This window comes from Muscardinus avellanarius (genome assembly GCF_963383645.1).
Source record: "Muscardinus avellanarius genome assembly, chromosome: 22".
In the NCBI taxonomy this organism is placed as follows: Eukaryota; Metazoa; Chordata; class Mammalia; order Rodentia; family Gliridae; genus Muscardinus; species Muscardinus avellanarius.
In genome coordinates this window covers 1,378,515-1,400,330 of record NC_137808.1, presented here as the reverse complement: position 1 = coordinate 1,400,330, position 21,816 = coordinate 1,378,515, and the positions used below count along the sequence as shown (strand labels likewise).

Sequence of the window (21,816 nt, the reverse complement as noted above, 5' to 3'; positions counted from 1 at the left end):
CCCATAACCTGTCTTTTCCGCTGTCACCTCTTTCTACCACCCCCTACTGGAATTGCCAAATATAGTTTATGATGTTCAAAAGCTCCCCTGCTCCTCTCTGAAGCCACCTGCCTTCTCCTCCCGGTTCTTCGTTGCCCTCTGCCTTGGGGTCCACCTGTTCCAGATGTCAAAGCTACAGGTTCAAGGACAACCTGCTGTGGGCAAGAAATTCTTCTTCACTGAGTTCTGCCCTGCGCCCTTCAGGCTTGCTGGTGACTGCGGCCCAGCCCGGCTCGCCACCCTCGGCCCCGAGGTGCTTCTATACTCGGGGCTTACCGACCACCTTCCCTCTCTGTATCACCCCCCTACTAATCTCCCTATTATATTCTTTTATATTTACCCAGTAAAAATATGCCCGTGTTCTCCTGAGGCTCTGCTTCTGGGATAAAGCAAGCGAAGGCACCGTTCTTGAGCGGTGCGTTGATGCCACGGGAGACACAGAAGCATGGGCTCAGTCGCTTCTCACGTTACAGTTCACAGCCACACCTGAGCTTCCCGGGAAATTGCCTGCAGGTGCTCATCATGGCACCATCTTCTGTGCCACTGAGGAGGACGACAGAGATTCCAGGGCCCTTGGGAGAATTGTATTTTCCTTAGCCTGGGATATTGGAATTTTCAGTGCATAGTTGGGTATCTTTACCCCCATCCCTCATGGGGGAAAAAAAAAAAAACAGGTATGATTTACAGGAAGAACGACCGTAGGGCTTTAGAGTGGGCATCTCGGTTACTCAAGGAGCTGAGACTTGGGAAAGTATCAAGGCATGGGAAGACGAAGGCATCAATATGGGCGGGGCCACACAGGTGCACAGAGAGGAGGTGACACTTGGGATGGAATTAAAGGACAGGACAGATTGTGTGGGCAGCAGGGGATGCCTGTTGCAAAGCTGCTGAAATGGGGACAACCAAGGGTCTCCAGGGAAGAGACAGCCTTGTCAAGAGCCAGCGATAAGCACTCTTGGCCATACGTCCTTGTGACAACTGGTCAACCCCATCCTTGTCATTGAAGACAGCACTGACGACGCCTAAACGACTAGGTATGGATGTGCTCCAGTAAGAGTTTGTTTATGGACACTGAAATAAGTAGTGCATACATTTTGTTTTGAAGAAGTGTTCCCTTTGTGGGCGTGCTGGGGGCTGAACCTAGAAACTAGCTGCCCCCAAGCTACACCCCTAGCCCTTTTTATTTTGAAATAGGATCTTGCTAAGGTTGCTCCAAGCTTTGCTAAGTTGCTGGGGCTCGTCTTAACCCTGTGGTCTTCCTGTCTCAGCTTCTAAGTACTGGGATTGCAGGCATGTGCCCTGTGTCCTTCTTTTGATTATTCTCTCATTTCAGTGTAAAATCCTAGCTGGTTGGCCCTGCAGAAGCAATGGCAGACCTGATAAGGGCCGTGGGCTGTAGCGTGCATACCCCTGTCTGCATAGGATTGGGAAGCCAGCTGGATAGGAAGCAGAGCCGTGAGGAGGCATGGAGCAGGACATGGGGCCACAGAGAGAAATGGGGCGCCCGTGTGCCTTGGTCACCATCCTCTAGCTTGTGTGGGCTCCAACACCCAACATCCCTCAGAAAATTTTTTTAATGATTAATAGATTTATTTAAGCAAGAATACACGTAATCATCATTGCCAGACTTAATAGGATATATTAAATCTTCAGTCCAGTTTTCCTTCCTGGATAAGGTTTTCCTTCCTATCTCTGTCGGTTTTGAAAATATAATACCGGGTTATGAGAGGCCCAAATTCAACCAAAGCTCCTAAGAGTGAGTTCTTGGGAGTGGGTCGGAAATTTGGATAGATATTTGCTGCTCTTGCAAAGGGCCAACGAATCAAGGCAGGATCTTCGATGAGCCCGCGGCGGCCCGGGTCGTTGTACTGAAGCAGGTACTCCCACTTAAGCCGGGCTCTTATGGCCAACCCCTCGGCTTGCGCCCTCCGGTCGTCCAGAGATACGTTGTATTCGGCTGGGTCGAACGTAGTTGGCAGAGTAGCCAGGGGCGCCGGCTTATACTTTGGGAAGGACATCTTGACCCCCTCAGAAATTTCTGTAGGAACCAGTAGTGATTCTGTACAGCGGGCATCACTATGGAGCCTCCCAGACATGAGTTGGGTCAGAGCAAGTGCCAGGAGACCACTTCTGTGCCCATCCTAAAGTTGCCACGTGGTCTCAAGTGGGCCCTTTAGCTTTGGGAGAGACTGGGACTCAAAAATTTTTAAGAATGGGTTGGTGTAGAGTGTACCTGGGTTTAATCTGAAGTACCCCAAACAAAACAAGAGAAATGAGGCCCTGGGGAAATAAGCTCCAGGAGGCCCCTCAGCTCTGACCTGCTGTCTTTGCATACTTTCTCTTCAGATTTGAGTCTGGCCTTCACCAAAGACAGCGACCACGCCTCTCTCCATCCCCGAGTCTGACCTTGAACACAAGAAACAGCAACCATGCTTCTCTCTGAGTCTGGCCTTCAGCACCACGGACAAAACCCCACCAGCCCCAGGCTGCTGCTGACTCGGGGTGAGTCCAGTCATACAGTGTTGAGTCTTGATCATCCCCCCTTTGTGGGTGCCAAGAGGTCACCCAGGGCAGAGGAGTGGGGCTCTCTATGTCTGTGAATCTCCCCACTACCCCCAGACTCCACATCCTTGCCAGTATTTAAAGTGGTTTGACTTCTTAATGATCACTATGCTTTGGGGGATTAATGAAATCTCAGTTAATTTTGATTTGTATCTCCCTGATTGCTAATGGTGTTGAATTGTGTGTGTGTGTGTGTGTGTGTGTGTGTGTGTGTGTGTGTGTTATTGGGGATGGAACCCAAGGGCATTTTACCTCCAAGTTATACCCCCAGCCCAATTTTTATTCTTTACTTTGAAACAGGGCCTCGCTACGTTGCAAAGGACCTTACTAAGTAGTAGCTGAGGCTGTCCGTGAACTGCGATCATCCTGTCTCGGCCTCCTAATTCCTGGAATTATAAGCGTGCGCCAGCACGCCCGGCTTGAATTTTGTTTAAGGAATTTATTGATCATTTGGGGTTGACAAATTGTCTGTGGCTCTTGCCACAGACAATGGACATCCGGCTTTTTGTGGATTTTTTTTATTTTATTTTTTGGTGGTACTGGGGTTCCTGGAAGCCCTTCTACCTCTGGGCTACACTCCCAGACCTATTTATATTTTTTTAATTTGGAAACAGGGTCTCTTAATCCAGGGCGGCTGGCTTCGAACTTGCGCGATCCTCCTGTCTCCGCCTCCCAAGCCCGGGGATGACAAGCGTGCCCACCACGCCCTGCAGCTTTTTGTGGATTCTGACCTCCCCCGGGTCTGCTGGTGGAGCTCCGGCCTTTGAGAAGGGAGTGGAGGGACGCCCGGTGGAGGGGAAGGGAGAGGAGGACGACATGAAGGTCCCATGGAGCCCGTCCACTATTTGCCTTTATCCTGCTCTCCCACCTTCTATCCCTTCCCAAGAGCCTCCTTCTGTGTCCCAGCTGAAATGGGCAGTGAGCTCCGCAGGGAACATTGTTTACGTGGTGATGACAGTGCTGATCAGGTGTGGGTGGGTAGGTAGTCAAGTTCTTTCTGCATCCATCGGCTCGTGGTGAGTGAGCTCCAGGAGCTGTGTGAAGGAGAGGTTGACTGTCGGAGCCTGGTTTCATTCTTTCTTGCTTGCTGCCCCAACCCTTAAATTATTTTCACATCATGATTTACTAGGTCATAATAATAGTTTAACTATTGGGTTATTGTTTGTTTGTTTGTTTGTTTGTTTGTTTATTGGTGGTACTGGGGTTCCTGGAAGCGCTTCTACCTCCGGGCTACACTCCCAGACCTATTTTATATTTTTTTATTTGGAAACAGGGTCTCTTAAGCCCGCGCGGCTGGTTTTGAACCTGCGCGATCCTCCTGTCTCCGCCTCCCAAGCGCGGGGATGACAAGCGTGCCCACCGCGCCCGGCTTTGGGTTATAGTTTAAAACACTAGCACACAGCCGGGCGTGGTGGCGCACGCTTGTCATCCCCGCGCTTGGGAGGCAGAGACAGGAGGATGGCGCAGGTTCGAAGCCAGCCGCGCGCACTGGCTTAGGAGACCCTGTTTCCAAAATAAAAATGTAAAAATAGGTCTGGGAGTGTAGCCCGGAGGTAGAAGGGCTTCCAGGAACCCCAGTACCACCAAAAAAAAAAAAAAAAAACAGTAGCACTGGCTGTGGTGGCGCGCAGCTGTTGTCCTAGTACTTAGGAGGCTGGGACAAGAGTATGTGAGGTTGAAGGCCAGCCTCGTCTTAGTGAGTCTCTCAGCTACCTGGCCAGACCCTCTTTCAAGGCAAACTTTTTTAAAAAGGAGCTGGAGGAGGCGCAGCTTGGATGTAGACTGTCTCTGGGTTCAATACCCAGCCTCACAAAGAAATTGTCTATTATTATTATTATATTATTATTATTATTATTATTATTATTATTATTATTATTAATTTGGTGGTACTGGGGTTTCTGGGAAGCCTTCTACCTCTGGGCTACATTCCCAGACACCTATTTTTTATATTTTTATTTGGAAACAGGGTCTCTTAAGCCAGCGAGGCTGCCTTTGAACCTGCGCGATCCTCCTGTCTCCGCCTCCCAAGCGCGGGGATGACAAGCGTGCGCCACCACGCCCGGCACAAAGAAATTATTTTTGAACCATGTTAAATTAAAATATCAAAACTTATCCCAGCATTTGGGATTTTGAGACAGAAGAATTATAGGTTCAAGGAAAAAAATAAGGTAGGATCAGGGATATAGGTGAGAGGTAGAATTCCCCTGGGTTCAGGCCCCAGGACCATGCACATAAAACCTATCTTTAAAAGCAATCACTAGCTAGGCATAGTGGCACACAACAGTGATCGAAGTACTTGGAATGATGAGATAGGAAAGGCACGGGTTCAAGGCCAGTGTCGGCAGTTTAGCAAAGCCCTTTGGAAATTTAGAAAACCCTGTTTCAAAAAAAAGTTTTGGGGACTTCCGGGAAGATGGCGACCGAGAAAAGCGGGGCTTAAGAGTCCCGCTAACAACCAATCTCCATTACCACAAAAAGAGCGCCTTTCATAGCCAGAAAACACCATCACCAGAAAAACAAAAAAAACCAGCAGGCTCCAGAGAGAAAGTGGACTGAGAACAGAGCTCAGGGCCACAGAGGAGACACACGCGCCCGAGGACGCGGCAGCAGCGCCATACTGCCGGCGGCAGCGGCGAACGCAACGGACGGCTACAGCAAGCCAGGTGAGCCGCTGCGGAACAGCCAGGCGGGATCTTTCGGCGCAGACAGCATTTAAAGCTCCCAGTGGCTGAGCTCAGCACACGCTGCAGGGATTCAGAGTGGAAATCAAAACCAGAGAAGAAAAAATACACCAGCCTCATGGCCAAGGGCATGGCAGAGGCGCCATATTGCCACCGGCGGCGGCAGCAGCAGTGAATTCACCGAGTCCAGTACAGCTACATCTGCGTACTCAAGAACAGTGAGTCAAATTGCGGGCCACAGAGGAGAAATCGCAGTATTGTGCCTCCTGGGACTTGACCCAGTGAGGGAGTGGCGGTGGCAGAGATGTCACACCATAGGAGAACGTGCAACCTGGCATCCCCCATAGTTTAAAGCAGCCTCTATCGACTCCCTGGGTCGGAGACTCTGTGATACAACCCAGTAAAGGAGTAGTGGGGTCTGAGATAATACAGACTCGAGATCCAGAGCACCTTAAGTGAAGCCATAGTGACCCAAGGGAAGAACCCAGAGAAGGCACAAACCTCCGAAATCATGGGAAAGAGGAATAACACTGGAGTAATGAATGTGCACAACCCCACAACATCAGAACCTGATAAAACAGAAAATCAGAGATTTCTAGAAGATCAAATCAGGAAAATAACTGTAGAAATAATAGAGGTGCTTCGAAAAGAACTCAGAGAGAGCCAAAAAGAGATAAAGGATGCAATTAATGAAGTAAAGGCCTCAATTCAAAGCACAAACAACCGATTAGACCACATGGAGAACAGAATCTCGCTCTTAGAAGATGAGCAATCCAAAAATGAATGCATAGTTTCTAATCTAGAAAAAAATATCCAACAGCAGGAATCTGACATTGAAGAAATATGGGCCCATCTTAAGAGAGCTAACCTAAGAATAATTGGAATAGAGGAGGGAAAAGAAAGTGATACCAAAGGGATCAACAATCTCTTCAAGGAAGTAATAGCAGAAAATTTTCCAAATATAGAGCAAGAGGTTGATACTCAGATCCAGGAAACTTATAGAACTCCCTTTAGACAGGATCCGAGAAGAGGATCCCCACGCCATATAATTGTCAAAATGACCAATGTGGAAGCCAAGCAGAGATTCTTAAAGGCAACAAAAACAAAGGGCCAAGTGACATTCAGAGGCAAACCAATTAGAATCACTCCAGACTTCCCAAACCAAGTCATGAGAGCCAGAAGGGCTTGGAGTAACATATTCCAAACTCTGAAAGAAAACAACTTCCAGCCAAAAATTTCCTATCCAGCAAAACTTTCTATCAAATTAGATGGAGAAATAAGAAGCTTCCATGACAAACAGAAACTGAAGGAATTTATGTCTTCAAAACCAGTGCTAGAGAAAATACTCAAAGAGATTAACTACAAAGAAGAAATAGGTAACACTCACCAGAACCAGAGAAACAAGAGTTTCCATCCAACAGACAACTAAGATTGGTTATCTGTGGAGATTCATTATTTATGTTAGTCTTTTACCTATCTCTAAGTTGTATTGTTTGCCTTTATTGTTGTTAATTTTTAGGATTTCTAGTTGGAATATTAATATACCTTCAGATATAGCATTTGGAAATATTTTATCCAATTCTATTAGTAACTTTTAACTCTGTTTACATTGTCTTTGGATATACAATATTATCTTTTATTTTTTAGGGAGTTTGTATATTCTTCTGTTGCCTGTGCCATTGAAATCATATCCAAGAAATCACTGCCAATTTCAATGTTGTGAGGTTTTATGACCCAGATTTTCTCCTAAAAGTTTATAGTCTTAAGATTTATATTTAGGTCTTTTATCTATTTTGAGTTAATACTTGTATATGGGATTAGGTAAAGGTCCAATTTTATTCTTTTCCATGTAATTATTATTTTTCAACAATATTTAGTTAAAAGATTATTATTTCCACCACCAAATGTTCGTGGAAACCTTGTCAAAAATAACTTGACAATATAGGGAAGAATTTAGCTCTAGGCTTGTATTTAACTCCAATGGTCTATATATCTGCCTTTAGAACAGTCCTACACTGTTTCAATTATTGTAGCTTTATATGGTTTGAAATCAGAAAATATATATCTGCTAGCTTTGTTCTTTTTCAAGATCGTTTTGGGTATCTAGAATTCATATTCCATATTAGGATAGATTTTTTTCTGAAAAATATATAAATATATGATAGTTTCACCTAAAAAAACAGAAAAAAATATGCTCTAGTAAGAAAGAAAGCAAAAAGAAATATTGAAATGCTATCTTTAAATCATCAAACGCTTGGTATCAGACAAATGAAACTGTTATGTGAGATTATCATTTTTAATTCTGGATAAATTGCTATAATACTAGATGTCAACTACTAAGCCAAGCATGGGAAGGAGGGATGGGGAGAGAATGGGGTGGGGATCGGGTGGGGGCTGACTGGGCGATGTGTGCATGTATGTCTACAAAAGTTTGTATCCCACTATGATGTATGAATACAGTGCACCAATAAAATAAAATTAAAAAAAAAAAAAAGTTTTGTTGGAGGTATAACTCAGAGTTAGAATGTCCGTCGGTTAAATCCCCAGTACAAGCCGGGCGCGGTGGGCACGCTTGTCATCCCCGCGCCGGGGAGGCAGAGACAGGAGGAGCGCGCTGTTTCGGGGCCAGCCGTGCTGGTTTAAGAGACCCTGTTTCCAAATAAAACTATAAAATAGGTCTGGGAGTGTAGCCCGGAGGTAGAAGGGTTTCCAGGAACCCCAGTACCACAATAATAATAATAATAATAATAATAATAATAATAATAATAATAAATAAAATAGGTCTGGGAGTGTAGCCCATGGGTAGAAGGGCTTCCAGGAACCCCAGGACCACCAAAAAATAAAAATAAAAAAGAACTCCTAATCATGTGTCTTTAAGTATACATTTGTTATTTATATAGTCAGTTTCTCCAGCTTCTATTATGTTAAGCTGTCCACAGATTTATTTTTACGATCACTACTTATGTTGCCTCAGTACATATTTCAGTGTGAAAGAAAAGACAGATAATATCTTGGTGTCGCTGTGGTGTCCCTCTGACCTTCCTGAGCCTTTAAAAGGTTTCTGGCGGTCGGACATGGTGGTGCACACCTGTAATCCCAGTACGTAGGAGGCTAAGACTGGAGGATCTCAGGTTTGACACCAGAGTCTGCACCTTAGTAAGAACCTGTTTCAAGATAAAAAAAAAAAAAAAAAAAAAAAAAAAAAAAAAAAAAAAAACAAGGGCTAGGGTGTAGCTCAGAGATGGAATGCCCTCAGGTTCAATCCTCGGTAACTATCACACCACACACACATGCACACACGCACACATGTTTCACAGGAGTACACGTGTTCCACTTCCCTAACTGCTGATGTAGAGCAGCTGCTTACTTTGCAGGCCAGACTCGAACATGGGTTACTTGGGATCACTGTGTGGTAGTTTTATAGCTTTTAAATATCTGCTGGTTGAAGCGACCGTGCCTGCAGTGCCAGTACTCGGGATGCTGAGACAGGAGGATCACCAGTTTGCAGCCAGACCCAACAACTTAGTGAGATGCTATTTCAAAATTAAAATTAAAAATGGCTGCCGGGCGTGGTGGCGCACGCTTGTCATCCCCGCGCTTGGGAGGCGGAGACAGGAGGACCGCGCAGGTTCGAAGCCAGCCACGCGTGTGCTGGTTTAGGAGACCCTGTTTCCAAATAAAAATGTAAAAATAGGTCTGGGAGTGTAGCCCCGAGGTAGAAGGGCTTCCAGGAACCCCAGTACCACCAAAAAAAAAAAAAAAATTAAAAATGGCTGGAGATGTAGCTCAGAGATAGAGCGCCCCCAGGGTTCATTCTCCAGTACTAAGAGAGAGAGAGAGAGAGAGAGAGAGAGAGGAATGCCTACTTACTTTAGGGCTCAGCTATTCCACTCTGAAAAATATAGCGAGATTCTATTTCAAAATAAAGGATAAAAAATAGGGCTGGGGGTGTAGCTCAAAGGTAGAATGCAAGGTGATGCATGCCTGTAATCCCAGTATTTGGGAGGCTGAAAAAGGAGGATCCCAGGTTTGAGGCAGGTCGTAAGATTCTCATCAACCTATTGAGATCCTGTTTCAAGATCAAAGTCTAATAGGGCTGGGAATGTCGTCTGGAGGTAGAATGGCCCTGGGTCCAATCCCCAGTACGACAACAAAACTGAACAAAAATAAAATAAAAAATCTAAAGGCCTAGGGGTATAGCTGGGAGACAGAATATACTGGGTTCAGTCCCCTATACTGTCCCCCCCAAAAAAATTATGGAAGAACAACCTTCAGACTCAATCAGCAGAACCGAGCGTTTGGTGTAAGTAAAAGCGTCTCGGGGTTTTGTGGAGGCTCCGCGGTCGTCCCCGATGGCGCTCGATGGGTCCGCGGTGCTGGAAGAGGGCCACTTCCTCCACACCCGTCCCCACAGATTTCTCTCGGCTGTATCTTTCAAACTACTTGACTTCCCTGAGCAAGACACGAGGTAAAGTGAAGCAGCCGTGCGCTCCTGAAAGCTGGCTATGACTGCATCCTCCCCAAAGGCGGCGGGTAGAGGCCCAGCCTCCGCGGAAGGCCGGAGGATTTCCTGGAGCCGGATCAGGGGCCAGGGGACGCGGAGCACGTGCGCCAGATGCTGGGGGAGCCGGTGAGTCTCTTCCCCTTAAGGAAACCGTCTCCACCTTGTATTAGACTTAAACTAAGGGGTTGAAATGCCAGGGAACCGATGGGATCTGAATTACCTAAAGGGAAATTCTTATAAGTTTCACTTGTTTGGTTTTTGTCTTAAGATAGAAAAGTGACCTTATGGGTTTTAGTGGTGGTGGTGGTGGTGGTGGCGGCGGCGGCGGCGGCGGCACTGGGGATTGAACCACCTAGCCCTTTTTTGCACCCCTAACCCTATTTTTTAATGTCTGTTTTGGATTCAAGTCTCGCTAGGTGGCTGAGGCTGGCCTCGAACCTACGACTCTCCTGTCTCTGCCTCCCAAATACTAGAATGACAGGCATGCATCCTCCGGTTTATCGTGGTTTAAGGGTGTGGATTTAGGAATCCTCAGTTTGCCACCCAGCAGTTCTGCAAACTCTTTGGGCCTCTGCATCTTCTTATGTAAATAGGAGTAATACTACCTGTTTTAGAGGGCTGTGGTCACGCTTAGACATGGCGCTGCTGACGAGGTGCCTGTTAGTATTAGAAGGTTTCTGCAGGAGAGTTGCCTTTGTGATTCTTGTATACAAAAAGCCACACCTATTTTTCCAGGCCTGTGATTCTTGTATACAAAAAGCCACACCTATTTTTCCGGGCCTTTATGCGTTAAGCCTATTGGTTCAAGGCCTGTCTGAGCAGGCATTCCCCGGCAGATGAGTGTCTTCACCTCAGCACGGCCTCAAATAAATCACAGCCCCAAATCAGAAGCCAACAGGCCCAAGGAGAGAAACAGAGATGGCGTATGGGACGGCGGCAAGCGCAGGCACCTCTGGTGTGGCACTGATCGCTATTTTTTTCCTAGTAGTTTCATAAAAAGGGGCCCTGGTGGGTGGAACGTGGGGTTTGCTGCACTGGCCTTGCAGGAATCTCTCTGTGCTGAGATGTCCTCTCTCCAGAAGACTCACGGTGAGGATAATCTGCCAGGTCTGTCTCCGGTGGGCGCTGACCTTTGCCATGACGACCTGTCTCTTGTTCCCACGAAGCCTTAATAGATGCGGTTTCTTCCTTCGAGCCAGGCCCTCCCTGTCATCCATCCCCGAGCAATCTTGAAAACGCCCCAGAAAGATGGGTAGGACCGCCTCCATTGCACAGAGAGGCCGAGTAACCAGTCCACGGCCACACAGCGGCCCCGTCCAGTCCACGTCACAGCCCCTGACTCCTTGTGTATCATGTCCAAGGCCGTACCCCCGGGGACCCTGCTTAACAACCAAGCTCTGCCGCCAGCCAGGCTCCTCTGTCCCCACGAGGGACACTCTAAATACTTGGAAAGCGCGTTGCAGACCGTACATCTCTAGGGCGGTCTCGCTCCCCGCGTCTGTCCAGGTCTGCGATCTGAACCTCCCCTGAGACGTTTTGCCACACAGCAACTTGGTACAATCAAGCCGCCCCTCCATCCTTGCAAGACGATTCCCACCCGCTCCTCCTACCGAAATGGCGGCCGCAGACCCCGCCCTCCCCAGACATGTTACCTTGCATTTATTTTAACACGTCCTGTGTTGGGACATCTTTCTTGCACCTCTGCCTCAATCTCTAGGACCAAAATAAAAATGTAACTCAGTGAAGCGCGGTCCTCACGGTATATCACTGTCTAGAGCTCTAAGATACCGTAGTTTAGCCCGGTTTAAGGTGCATTTGTCATCCCAGGACCCCAAATAGGACTGGAAGTACAGCTCAGAGCTACAGTGCTCCTGGGTGCAACCCCCGGCCACAGGAGAGGAGGAGGAGGAGGAGGAGGAGGAGGAGGAGGAGGAGGAGGAGGAGGAGGAGGAGGAGGACGAGAAGTTCTTGTTAAGCTCTAAACTACAACACCAGTACTTCCTTATTAACTTTTTTCCTTCAACTCCATCCCCCAGGTTGATGTATTGTTTAATTTTCTTAAGAGGGAATATTTGCTTATTTATTTATTTTGGTACTTAGAGACGGAAACCAGTGGCATTTTACTCCTGTGCTGCGCCCCCAGCTCTTCTTTTCTTTTCTTTTTTCTTTTTTTGTTTTTGAGACAGGCTCTCGCTAGTTTGCTGAGTCTCCCTTCCTTGCTGAGACCGGCCTTCAACGTGTGATCCTCCAGTCCCAGCCTCCCAAGAACCCGGGCTCCTCCAGGTGTGTACCTGGAATTGTTTGCTTCTAATTTAAATAAATAAAACAAACCTAATAGCTCACTTTAAAGCTGAATAAACAGAGCAAGGCCCATCAGAGCTTCAAAAGGACGCACGTGGGATGGGCGTGGGAGGGGCGGTGCGCAGGCCCCTGCTCGGGAGCGCCAGTGCGCATGCGCGCAGGTGACAGGTGTTTGCAGTGATGGCTCCGCTCTGACCACGCGGCCTCCAGGGGCGACTCCGCCGCGCGGAGCTCGAGTTTTCCAGTCGGAGGGTCTGGACCTCGGAGGGTCTGCGTCTGGGACGCCATGGACGGTTCTTGGAGCAGATACAGAACCCCCGAGGTGAACAGGGAGGTGCCCGGGGAGCAGGACGCTCACTGTCGGCTGGACATGGAGGTGCATCTGGGTCCCGGGGAGAGCGCGGGGAGGCCGAGATGGGTTTGCACTGGGGGGCTCAGCCGCCATGGGGGCAGAGGAGCCGGTGGGGGGCGCCTGCCAGGCCAGGGCTTGGTGGGAAGGGATGGGGGGCGTTTGGATGCAGATGAGAAGCCAAGACAATGGTGGGCGCTTTCTTAAAAGGAGCCTTGGTTTGAAGGTGATGAGCCCTCGGGGATGTGGGAAGAGATAGATGGCCCGGGGGTCAGGTTTGGGAGGGCGATTCTTTATTTGAAACCAGGTCTCACTGAGTTGCAGAGGGCCTCACTAAGTAGCCGAGGCTGTCCGCGAACCGCGGTCCTCCGGTCTCAGCCTCCCGAATGCTGGGATGACGAGCGTGCACCACCACGCCCGGCTCCATCCCTTTTTTAAAAACTGTTTGTTTTGTGAACAGGGTCCTGCGAAGTTTCTGAGGCTGGCCTGGAAGCTGCTCTCTTCCCGTCTTAGCTTCCCAAGCACTAGCATTGCAGGCGTGGCCCGCCATGGTCTGCTCGTTGTATTTTTATTTGTAAGTTAGTGACCTAGTTGGTTTTTCAAAGTCGTCATTTGAACTTTTCAGGAAACATCATAAAATGGTATTGTCCACAAGGGTACTATGCTCAGAGTGGTTTTTATTTTAATTATCCCCAAAGCATCTCTTTCCGTTACTGCCATTTCCCAGATAGAAAAGTAGAAAGAAATTGTTATTATCAGGACAGAGAGTGTTTTGCATGCTACTTTATTCTCTATCTGAACTTATTCCAAATCTACATTTTGTCTGAATTTACTCCTAATCTACACTCGCATGTGAGCACACACATATGCGGTCCTGGGGATTGAACCCAGGAAAATTTTACCTCCCAAATACCTCTAAGCCATATTTTTTTCCCTTTTGAAACAGGATCTCACTAGGTTGCTGAAAGTTTCACTCACTCACTAAGGCTGGTTTTGAACCTGTGGTCTTCCCGTCTCGGCCTCCCAATCCTGGGGTCGCAGGTGTACACCACCGTGCCCGGCCTAATCTACACTGAAGGGACAGATTCTTCTGTTCTTTAGTGACAGTTTCGGCGTGTGTGGGTTTTTGGGGGGGGTTTGTAAAGTCAAGAACAATCCAGTACACATCACAAAGAAGTCATGTGTTTGCCAAGCTTGCCACACTCCCTGTCAGGAACAAATGCTAATCCTGAGTCGTCCGGGGCAGGGGGTGTCTTTCTGTGGCAGAGCCAGCTAATACATCAGTTCTTAATTTCATCCATCTAGCAGGTAGTTATTAGGGTTTTATTAGTTGTTTTCTGGCATTTTACAAGTTACTGGGATACAGTGGCCAAAACAGGAGAAACGCAGCTAGGAATTTCAGGGTGCGCCCGTAATCCTAGTACTTGGGAGGCTGAGACGGGAGGATCACAGGTGGAGGCCAGGGTGAGCAACTTAGCAAAGCCCTCAGCAGCTTAGAGAAGGCCTGTTTCCAAATAAAAATGCCAACAGGGCTGGGGTGTAGCTCAGAGGTAGAACGCCCTTGGGTCCAGTCCCCGGCACCACGCACACTCATACGCACACTAGGTGAACCCTCCCGTCCCGCAGTTTAGAGTCAGCCGGGGAAGAACCGCATAAAACAAAGGAAGACACCGTCATTTAATGGCAGGCGTGCCGAGGTTCGAACCGGCTGGGAGGAACAGGTCATCGTTTATTCTATAAAATGAGAAATGTGAGCCGGGCGTGGTGGCACACGCTTGTCATCCCAGCATTTGGGAGGCTGAGACAGGAGGATCGTGGTTTGAGGACAGCCTCAGCTACTTTAGTGAGGCCTTCACCAACTTAGTGAGACCCAGTTTCAAAAGAAAAGAAAAATAGGGCAGGGAGCATAGCTCGGAGGTAAAATACCCCTGGGTTCCATCCCCAGTACCGAAAAAAAAAAAAAAAAAAAAAAAGTAGCTATGATGGCGTACACTGGTAATTCCAGCACTTGGGAGGCTGAGACAGGAGGATCCCTGGTCTGAGGACATTTAGCAAAACTCTCAGCAATCTGGTGAGACTCCATTTCAAAATTAAAAAAAGAAAATAAAGAAGTCAAAAGGCTGGGATGGCACGCTGGTCATCCCAGCATTGGGGAGGCTGAGACAGGAGGATCGCAGTTCACAGCCAGCCTCAGCCATTTAGTGAGGCCCTTTGCAACTCAGTGAGACCTTGTTTCAAAATAAGGAATAAAAATAGGGCTGGGGATGGAGCTCAGAGGTAGAGTGCCCCTCGATTCAATTTTTAGTACCAGAAAAAAGCAAGACAAAACAAACAATATTTTTAAAGTAGCTATCCTGTTGAGAACAAATTTACTTTTTTTTTTTTTTTTTTTTTTTTTTTTGGTGGTACTGGGGTTCCTGGAAGCCCTTCTACCTCCGGGCTACACTCCCAGACCTATTTTTACATTTTTATTTGGAAACAGGGTCTCCTAAGCCAGCGCGCGGCTGGCTTCAAACCTGCGCCATCCTCCTGTCTCCGCCTCCCCAGCGCGGGGATGACGGGCGTGTAGCATTCAGTTCTCTGGAAGAGCACTTGGGTGAATCTTGGTTTCCTGTTCTTGCTTAGAATGTGAACTCACGGTGAATTTGTGCCAGCGAGTCCAATATACTGTTTGAACTTCATTTCTTGCTTTGATTTCCTAAAAACAGAATTCAGCTGCCAACTTCCCCGTCTCTGAAATTAACCATTTCATGTTCTTACCCATTTTTCTTTTGTTTTTGGTGCTGGGGATGAAACGCAGGGGTGTTCTGTCTCCGAGCTATGCCCCCAGCCCGACTTTTTTTTTATTATTTGGAAACAGAGTCTCATTAATTTGGCCAATGGCCTCACTGAGTTGCTGAAGCTGGCCTCGAACCTGTGATCCTCATGTCTCAGCCTCCCCATTACTGCGATTATAAGCTGCACCACCCCTGGCCAATATTTTACAAAGTGTTTAGAGACTTTAGATTTATAAATGTGGAGGCAAATTCAAGGAGGAGAAGGTTAGCAAAGTCGAAAATTACTCTGATCACAAATAGGTTAAAGGGAGAAGAACTCTGGATTTTGTAGAAAGAACAAGCAGTGTTGTAAATATTATTATCAGGGCCACACCCTCGGTCATAAATGTGGCCAAAATTGGACAGTGGCCCCCTAGCCCGATATGTCAGGTCCTGGTAAACGTACCGTTTTCTTCTAACCATGATTACAAAAATCCCTTCGGTTTCTGGTTACTACTCATGTTAGTTCTTAGTTTGATAAGCAAAGATTCTTCTTGAATGAACAAAAACATTAAGAGGCCACTGATCTCATTTCTTTTCTTCAAAGCGGAGTGTTTTGTGGCTGTGAGGGACTGGGTGGGGATCAGGGTCCTGGTCAGGGGGCAGGGGAGCTGGTATGTGAGCTTTTCCTCCCCGCCTGACTTTCTAGGACTCGCTCCGTAGAGCCAGGTTGGGACAGAACTTGCCCCCAGGACAGCAAGGTCAGCGATCAGAGATTGAAAGGCTTTTCCCCCAAGGGGGAGACCCTCACTCAAGTCTCAGGATAAGCGACGCCCAGAGAGAACACGAGAGACTTTCCTTGATGCAAAGCGCATGAGGTTTATTAAGGAGCCAGTGCCCACTGGGGTCGTCTCATGACTCACGCAGGAGCTGAGATCGACCTCGAGCGCTTGGGGCTGGGGATATTTAAAGGGAAAAACCGCAAGCTGGGGAGGGGATTGGGCCAGATTACCTGCGTCAAAGGAAAATTACAAAACCATTTGAAAAGCACATTCTGGGGTCAAACGTTGGACAAGATGCTAGGTGTGTCCATCTTGTAGTCAGCAGATTTCTGGAACAAGGCGGGCTGACCTGGGGGTCACATATTTTTTTTTATCACTGTACCCTTAATCATGATGTTTCCTAAGCTTGTACTTTTCAAACTGCAGCAGAAATATGTCCTAAGCTTGCACTTTTAACCCGTAGCAGAAAGATTTCTCAAATCTGCACTTCGACAGGAATGAGGAACTATTTGCTATGATTTGGCTAGTTGCTAGGGGCTTTATAATTTTTCATTAGGGTTTTACAAGATCATCATTGGCTTTAACTTCAGTGCACGAAAAAGCGTTCACATAATTACTGCTAAGTGGAGACTACTCGGAATTATCTGCTATTAATTTGTGTACTGATGCCAAAAAAAAATGAGAATTCATGATTATGACCAGTGCATTAAATGAAGCACTAATTGGGCTTTGGTTTTGCTGAAGGCCAAGGGGAGCAGGCCCCATGGGCTGTAGATAGTCTTTGGGTCCAGACGATTTCAGTGGTGGCCGGGCGCGGTGGCGCACGCGTCATCCCAGTCCTTGGGAGGCTGAGACTGGAGGATCGCGGTTCGTGGCCGGCCTCCGCTACTTGGGCCCTCTGCAACTCAGTGAGACCCTGTTTCTAGATAAAGATTTTAAAAATGGGGCTGGGGGTGGAGCTTGGAGGTAGAATGCCCCTGGCTTCCAACCCCAGTACCACACACAAAAGAAAGAAAGAAAGAAAGAAAGAAAGAAAGAAAGAAAGAAAGAAAGAAAGAAAGAAAGAAAGAAAGAGAGAGGGGAAGAATAGAGGAGAGAGAGAGAGAGAAAAAAAAGAAAGAAAAAGAATTTTAGTGGGAATATATCTACACTTTAAATTTTGGAGTTTCTGCCGTGTGTGTGTGTGTGTGTGTGTGTGTGTGTGTGTGTGTGAGAGAGAGAGAGAGAGAGAGAGAGAGAGAGAGAGAGAGAGAAAGAGAGAGAATGAAAGATAGAAACCAGGGTTGAGCCCAGAGGCATTTTACCTCAAAGCTACATCCGAGCCATTTTTTAATGTTTTCTTCTGAAATAGGGTCTTGCTGGGGTGCTGAGGGTCTCCCTAAATTGCTGAGACTGGTCTTGAACCTGCAAGCCTCCTGCCTCAGCCTCCCAAGGACTGGGAAGACAGCTGTGTGCCACCATGCCTGACTGGACACGCTTTTTTTTTTTTTTTTTTTTTTTTTTTGGTGGTCCTGGAAGCCCTTCTACCTCCGGGCTACACTCCCAGACCTATTTTTACATTTTCATTTTGGAAACAGGGTCTCCTAAGCCAGCACGCGCGGCTGGCCTCGAACCTGCGCCATCCTCCTGTCTCTGCCTCCCAAGCGCGGGGATGACAAGCGTGCCCACCACGCCCGGCTGGACACGCTTTTTTAAGAAACATTTTTTTTTTTGTAATCGCAGTACTTGGAAGGTAAAGATAAGAGGATGGCAATTTCTAGGATGGCCTCGGTACGTAGCGAGACTCGGCAACCTAGTGAGACCTTGTTTCAAAATCAAAGCAGAATAGGGCCGGGTGCAGCTCAGAGGTAGCCCGCCCCGGGATATAATCCCCAGCGCTACAAAAAAAAAAAAAAAATTTACAAATTTAAAAAGACACTCTAAGTTTTCTTTCTTCTCTATTTTTTCTCCTTATTCTCCTTATTATTATTATATTATCTTATTATTCTCCTTATTCTGTCTACCTGTTGCTTTGCGTTGTTAGGGAACATGAAACCTAGCGAGATATTTCTGCAAGTTTTTATATATGTTAGATTTACAAAAATTGGAGATCAAAGACCTCCCAATAGACACCAAAAGCAGAATGACCTCAGTGCTCCAATGTTGGGGTTTGGTCTCAGCAGGAGTCGGGGGTCGGGTGTCGGTGAGAGAAGGGTCGAGGGTGAGTGACAGGAGACTCCGACACACGAGACCAGATGTAAGTTTATTTGACTTTATTTAGGATTTGTTATAATTTTTATATTTTTTTGGTAAAATAGACAAAACTACGGTCATGTAAGCAGAAACTTTAAGGACAGAAAAAGTCTTTAATAGACTTTAGGTTAGGGTGTCAGACATTTAATTAATCTTAGAAAGTATGTTTTGTCTTACAAGGCCAGCTTGAATTTAATTTGATATATTGGTCTAAACTAAGGTCAGCTTGAATTTAATTTTTGGTTTAAACTTTATCTTTGTTGATTTAGTCTTTTTTATGTTGTTGTTTATTTATTTTAGTTATAATGCATATATATAAAATTTTAATTATATATATTAATTGAAATAATTTCAAAGTAATTCTCTTGAAGGGGGAAGGGCTAGTTTTTCTCGCGGGGGACTCCAGCCTTGGCGTGTCCCCTGGCCGAGCTTTTAAGGCCTGCATGAGATGTTGTAGCATTTTTATTGAATTAATTTTGAATTTGAGATTTTGATTTTCGTTGTTAAGGCTTTTATCGTTTGGGCAGTGAGGTGGGCGAGGACTGGGAAACATAAGCAAAGAAGGATGTTTATGATGTAAAACATTTTTAAGGAAACTGTATAATTTTATTAAGAACGCATATTTAAGATTGACCGGAACTTAGATATAAATTGAGAAGCTAGGTTAGTAGTGGAACTAACATCTAAATGGGTTTTATTAAGTGTTTGAATTTGTCTTTAGATAAGTTATCTAAGAATGGTTAAGAGAAAGAGTGTTAAGGTTGAAATATGTGGATATTTAAAGGGGTGTTTGGCCAGGTGGAGGGCGGCGTGCTCATGATTTCAGTACTTGGGAGGCCGAGGCAGGAAGGTCGCAGGTTCGAGGCCAGCCTCGGTAACTTAGTCCCACCGCAACTTAGTGAGACCCTCTTTCCAAATAAAAAATAAAAGGGGAGTAGCTCAGAAATAGGACGCCCCTGGGTTCAGGCCGCAGACGCTCAAAAAACAGAGGGAGCGTAGTTACGAGCAGTCTCGGCAACAGGGTTTTGTTCGGGTTGGGCACTGGGGATGGAACCCAGGGACATTGCGCCTCTGAGCTGCACCTCCATCCCTGTTTTTATTTCTTTATTTTGAAGTAGAGTCTCACTAAGTATCAGAGGGACTTGCTAAGTTTCTGAGGCCGGCCTCAAACCTGTGGTCCTCTTGTTTCAGCCTCCCAAGAACTGGGGTTGCAGGCATAATAACAAAGTATGAGGACATTTGTTAAGTAAAGTTAATAATTTCATTTATGATCACACAGTAAGACTCAGAGGAGGAAAGAGTTTATCTCTAAGTGGTCGGTGTACTAGTTAGCCACTGCTTCAAAATAAAGGCTCAGAAGCTGGTAAATTATAAAGGGGGATTTTATGTGTTGGTAAATTATAAGAGGTACTTATTTTGGTGGTAAATTATAAGAGGTTATTTATTTGGGTAATTATTTATAAGAGGTCATTTGTTTTGGTGGCAAATTTTAAGAAGTTATTTATTTTGGTGGTAAATTATAAGAGGTTATTTTGGCAATAAACCATGAGGTTATTTATTTTGGTGGCAAATTGTAAGAGGTTATGTTCATGGTAAATTATAAGAGGTATCTATTTTGTGTTAAGTGACGGGAGGTGTTTGTTTCCGTTGTAGGTTATAAGGGGTAGGTATTTGAGTGGTAAGTTATAAGAGGTATTTTTTTTTTTTTTTTTTTTTAGGTATTTATTTTGACAACAAATATAAGAGGTTATTTCGGTGGCAAATTCTGAGATACTTATTTCGGTGGCCAATTATAAGAGAGATTTATTTGGTGACAAATAAATGAGGTTATTTATTTCGGCGGTAAATTTTAAGAGGTATTTATTTCTGTGATAAAATATTAGAAGTATTTTGGGGGGTGGTAGATCATAAAAGATTTTTTTTTTTTTCGTCGTGGGGGTGTTTAGTTTTGACTGGGGTCCGGCCCGCCTCTGGCTGGACCGCGGATCACAGCGTGGGCTCGGGTTTATGCCAGGTACCTGCCAATATTCGGGATCAGCTGCTCCCCAGAGGCGTAGGAGACGTGTCAGAGGAGGAGGCCCACAGTTGCTGCACCTGGAAGGCGGGCCAGGCCCCCTCGCTGACCGGGAGGCTGTGAGTGGACCTGGCCACTAGGGGGCAGCCAAGGACCGGACCGACGGGCCCTTCTGCCGCGGTAGGGGCAATGTTTGTTTTCCTTGTGTCTATGTAACCAAATGCTTTTATTCTTTTAAGAAAAATTATGGGGGAGTTCTGGGGTAGACCCCAGGGGCACTCTACCGTCGAGCTTCACCCCCAGCCCTATTTTTCGTTCTTTATTTTGAAACCGGGTCTCACTGAGTTGCAGAGGGCCTCACTAAGTAGCTGAGGCTGGCCGCGAACCGCGATCCTCCCGTCTCAGCCTCCCCAGTGCTGGGATGACCAGCGTGGCCACCGCGCCCGGGCGTGCGGACTGTTTTTTCTCCCATACCGAGGTAGGAATACAAAGTTGTTAGTTTAGTCTGTGCAGGAGGGAAGGGCCCAGCGAGGAGGGCGTGGCCCTGTCCCCGGCCGACCGTGGCGCACACACTCAGCACCATGACGCAACTGGTCTCTCTTCATGGGGGATGTTTGGCAGGTCCTTCGTCTTGTGGATGTTTGGCTGGTCTCTGGTCTTGGGGGACGTTTGGCTGGTCTTTGTTCTGGGAGATGTTTGGCTGATCACTGTTCTTGGGGGATGTTCGTCTGGTCCTTGGTCTTGTGGGATATTTGGCTGGTCTCTGGTCTTGGGGGACATTTGGATGGTCCCTGGTCTTGGGGAATATTTAGCTGGTCTCTGTACATGGGGGATATTTGGCAGGTCACTCTTCTTGGGGGATGTTTGGCTGATCCCTGGTCTTGGGGGATGTTTGGCTGGTCGCTGGTCGCTGGTCTCTGTATTTGGGGGATGTTTCGCTGGTCCCTGTTCTTGGGGGACATTTGGATGTTTCTGGCCTTGGGGAATAATTTGCTGATCCCTGTTAATGGGGGATATTTGGCTGGTCACTCTTCTTACGGGATGTTTGGCTGGACCCTGGACTTGGGGGACGTTTGGCTGGTCTCTGTTTAGGGGGTATGTTTGACTGGTCTCTGTTCTTGGAGGACATTTGGATGGTCCCTGGTCTTGGGGAACATTTAGCTGTTCTCTGTTCATGGGGGATGTTTGGCTGGTCCCTGGTCTTGTGGGACATTTGGCTGGTCTCTGGTCTTGGGTGATATTTAGCTGGTCCCTGGTTTTGGGGCATTGTTGGCTGGTCTTTTTCATGGGGGATGTTTGGCTGGTCATTGTTCTTGGGGGATGTTAGGCTGGTCCCTGGTCGTTGGGGACGTTTGCATGCTCCCTGGTCTTGGGGAATATTTAGCTTGTGTCTCTTCATGGGGGATGTTTGTCTGGTCCTTGGTCTTGTGGGATATTTAGCTGGTCTCTGGTCCTGTAGGACATTTGCCTGATCTTTGTTTATGGGGGATGTTTGGCAGGTCCCTGTTATTTGTGGATATTTCGCTAGTCTCTGTTCTTGGGTGATGTTTGGATGGTCCCTGGTCTTGGGAACATTTAGCTGGTCTCTGGTCTTGG

General features: G+C 46.8%; 1 protein-coding gene across 1 annotated transcript; it reads right to left on the bottom strand.

Annotated features, from left to right (window-relative positions):
• Positions 1–1,688: 1,688 nt before the first annotated feature.
• On the bottom strand, positions 1,689–2,057 carry LOC308278373 (NADH dehydrogenase [ubiquinone] 1 beta subcomplex subunit 4-like; the record flags this gene model as incomplete). The annotated part of the gene is made up of 1 exon (XM_080718122.1): positions 1,689–2,057. The coding sequence occupies one exon, from the start codon at positions 2,055–2,057 to the stop codon at positions 1,689–1,691; it is 369 nt and encodes a 122-aa protein (XP_080574248.1).
• Between the last annotated feature and the right edge of the window lie 19,759 nt (positions 2,058–21,816).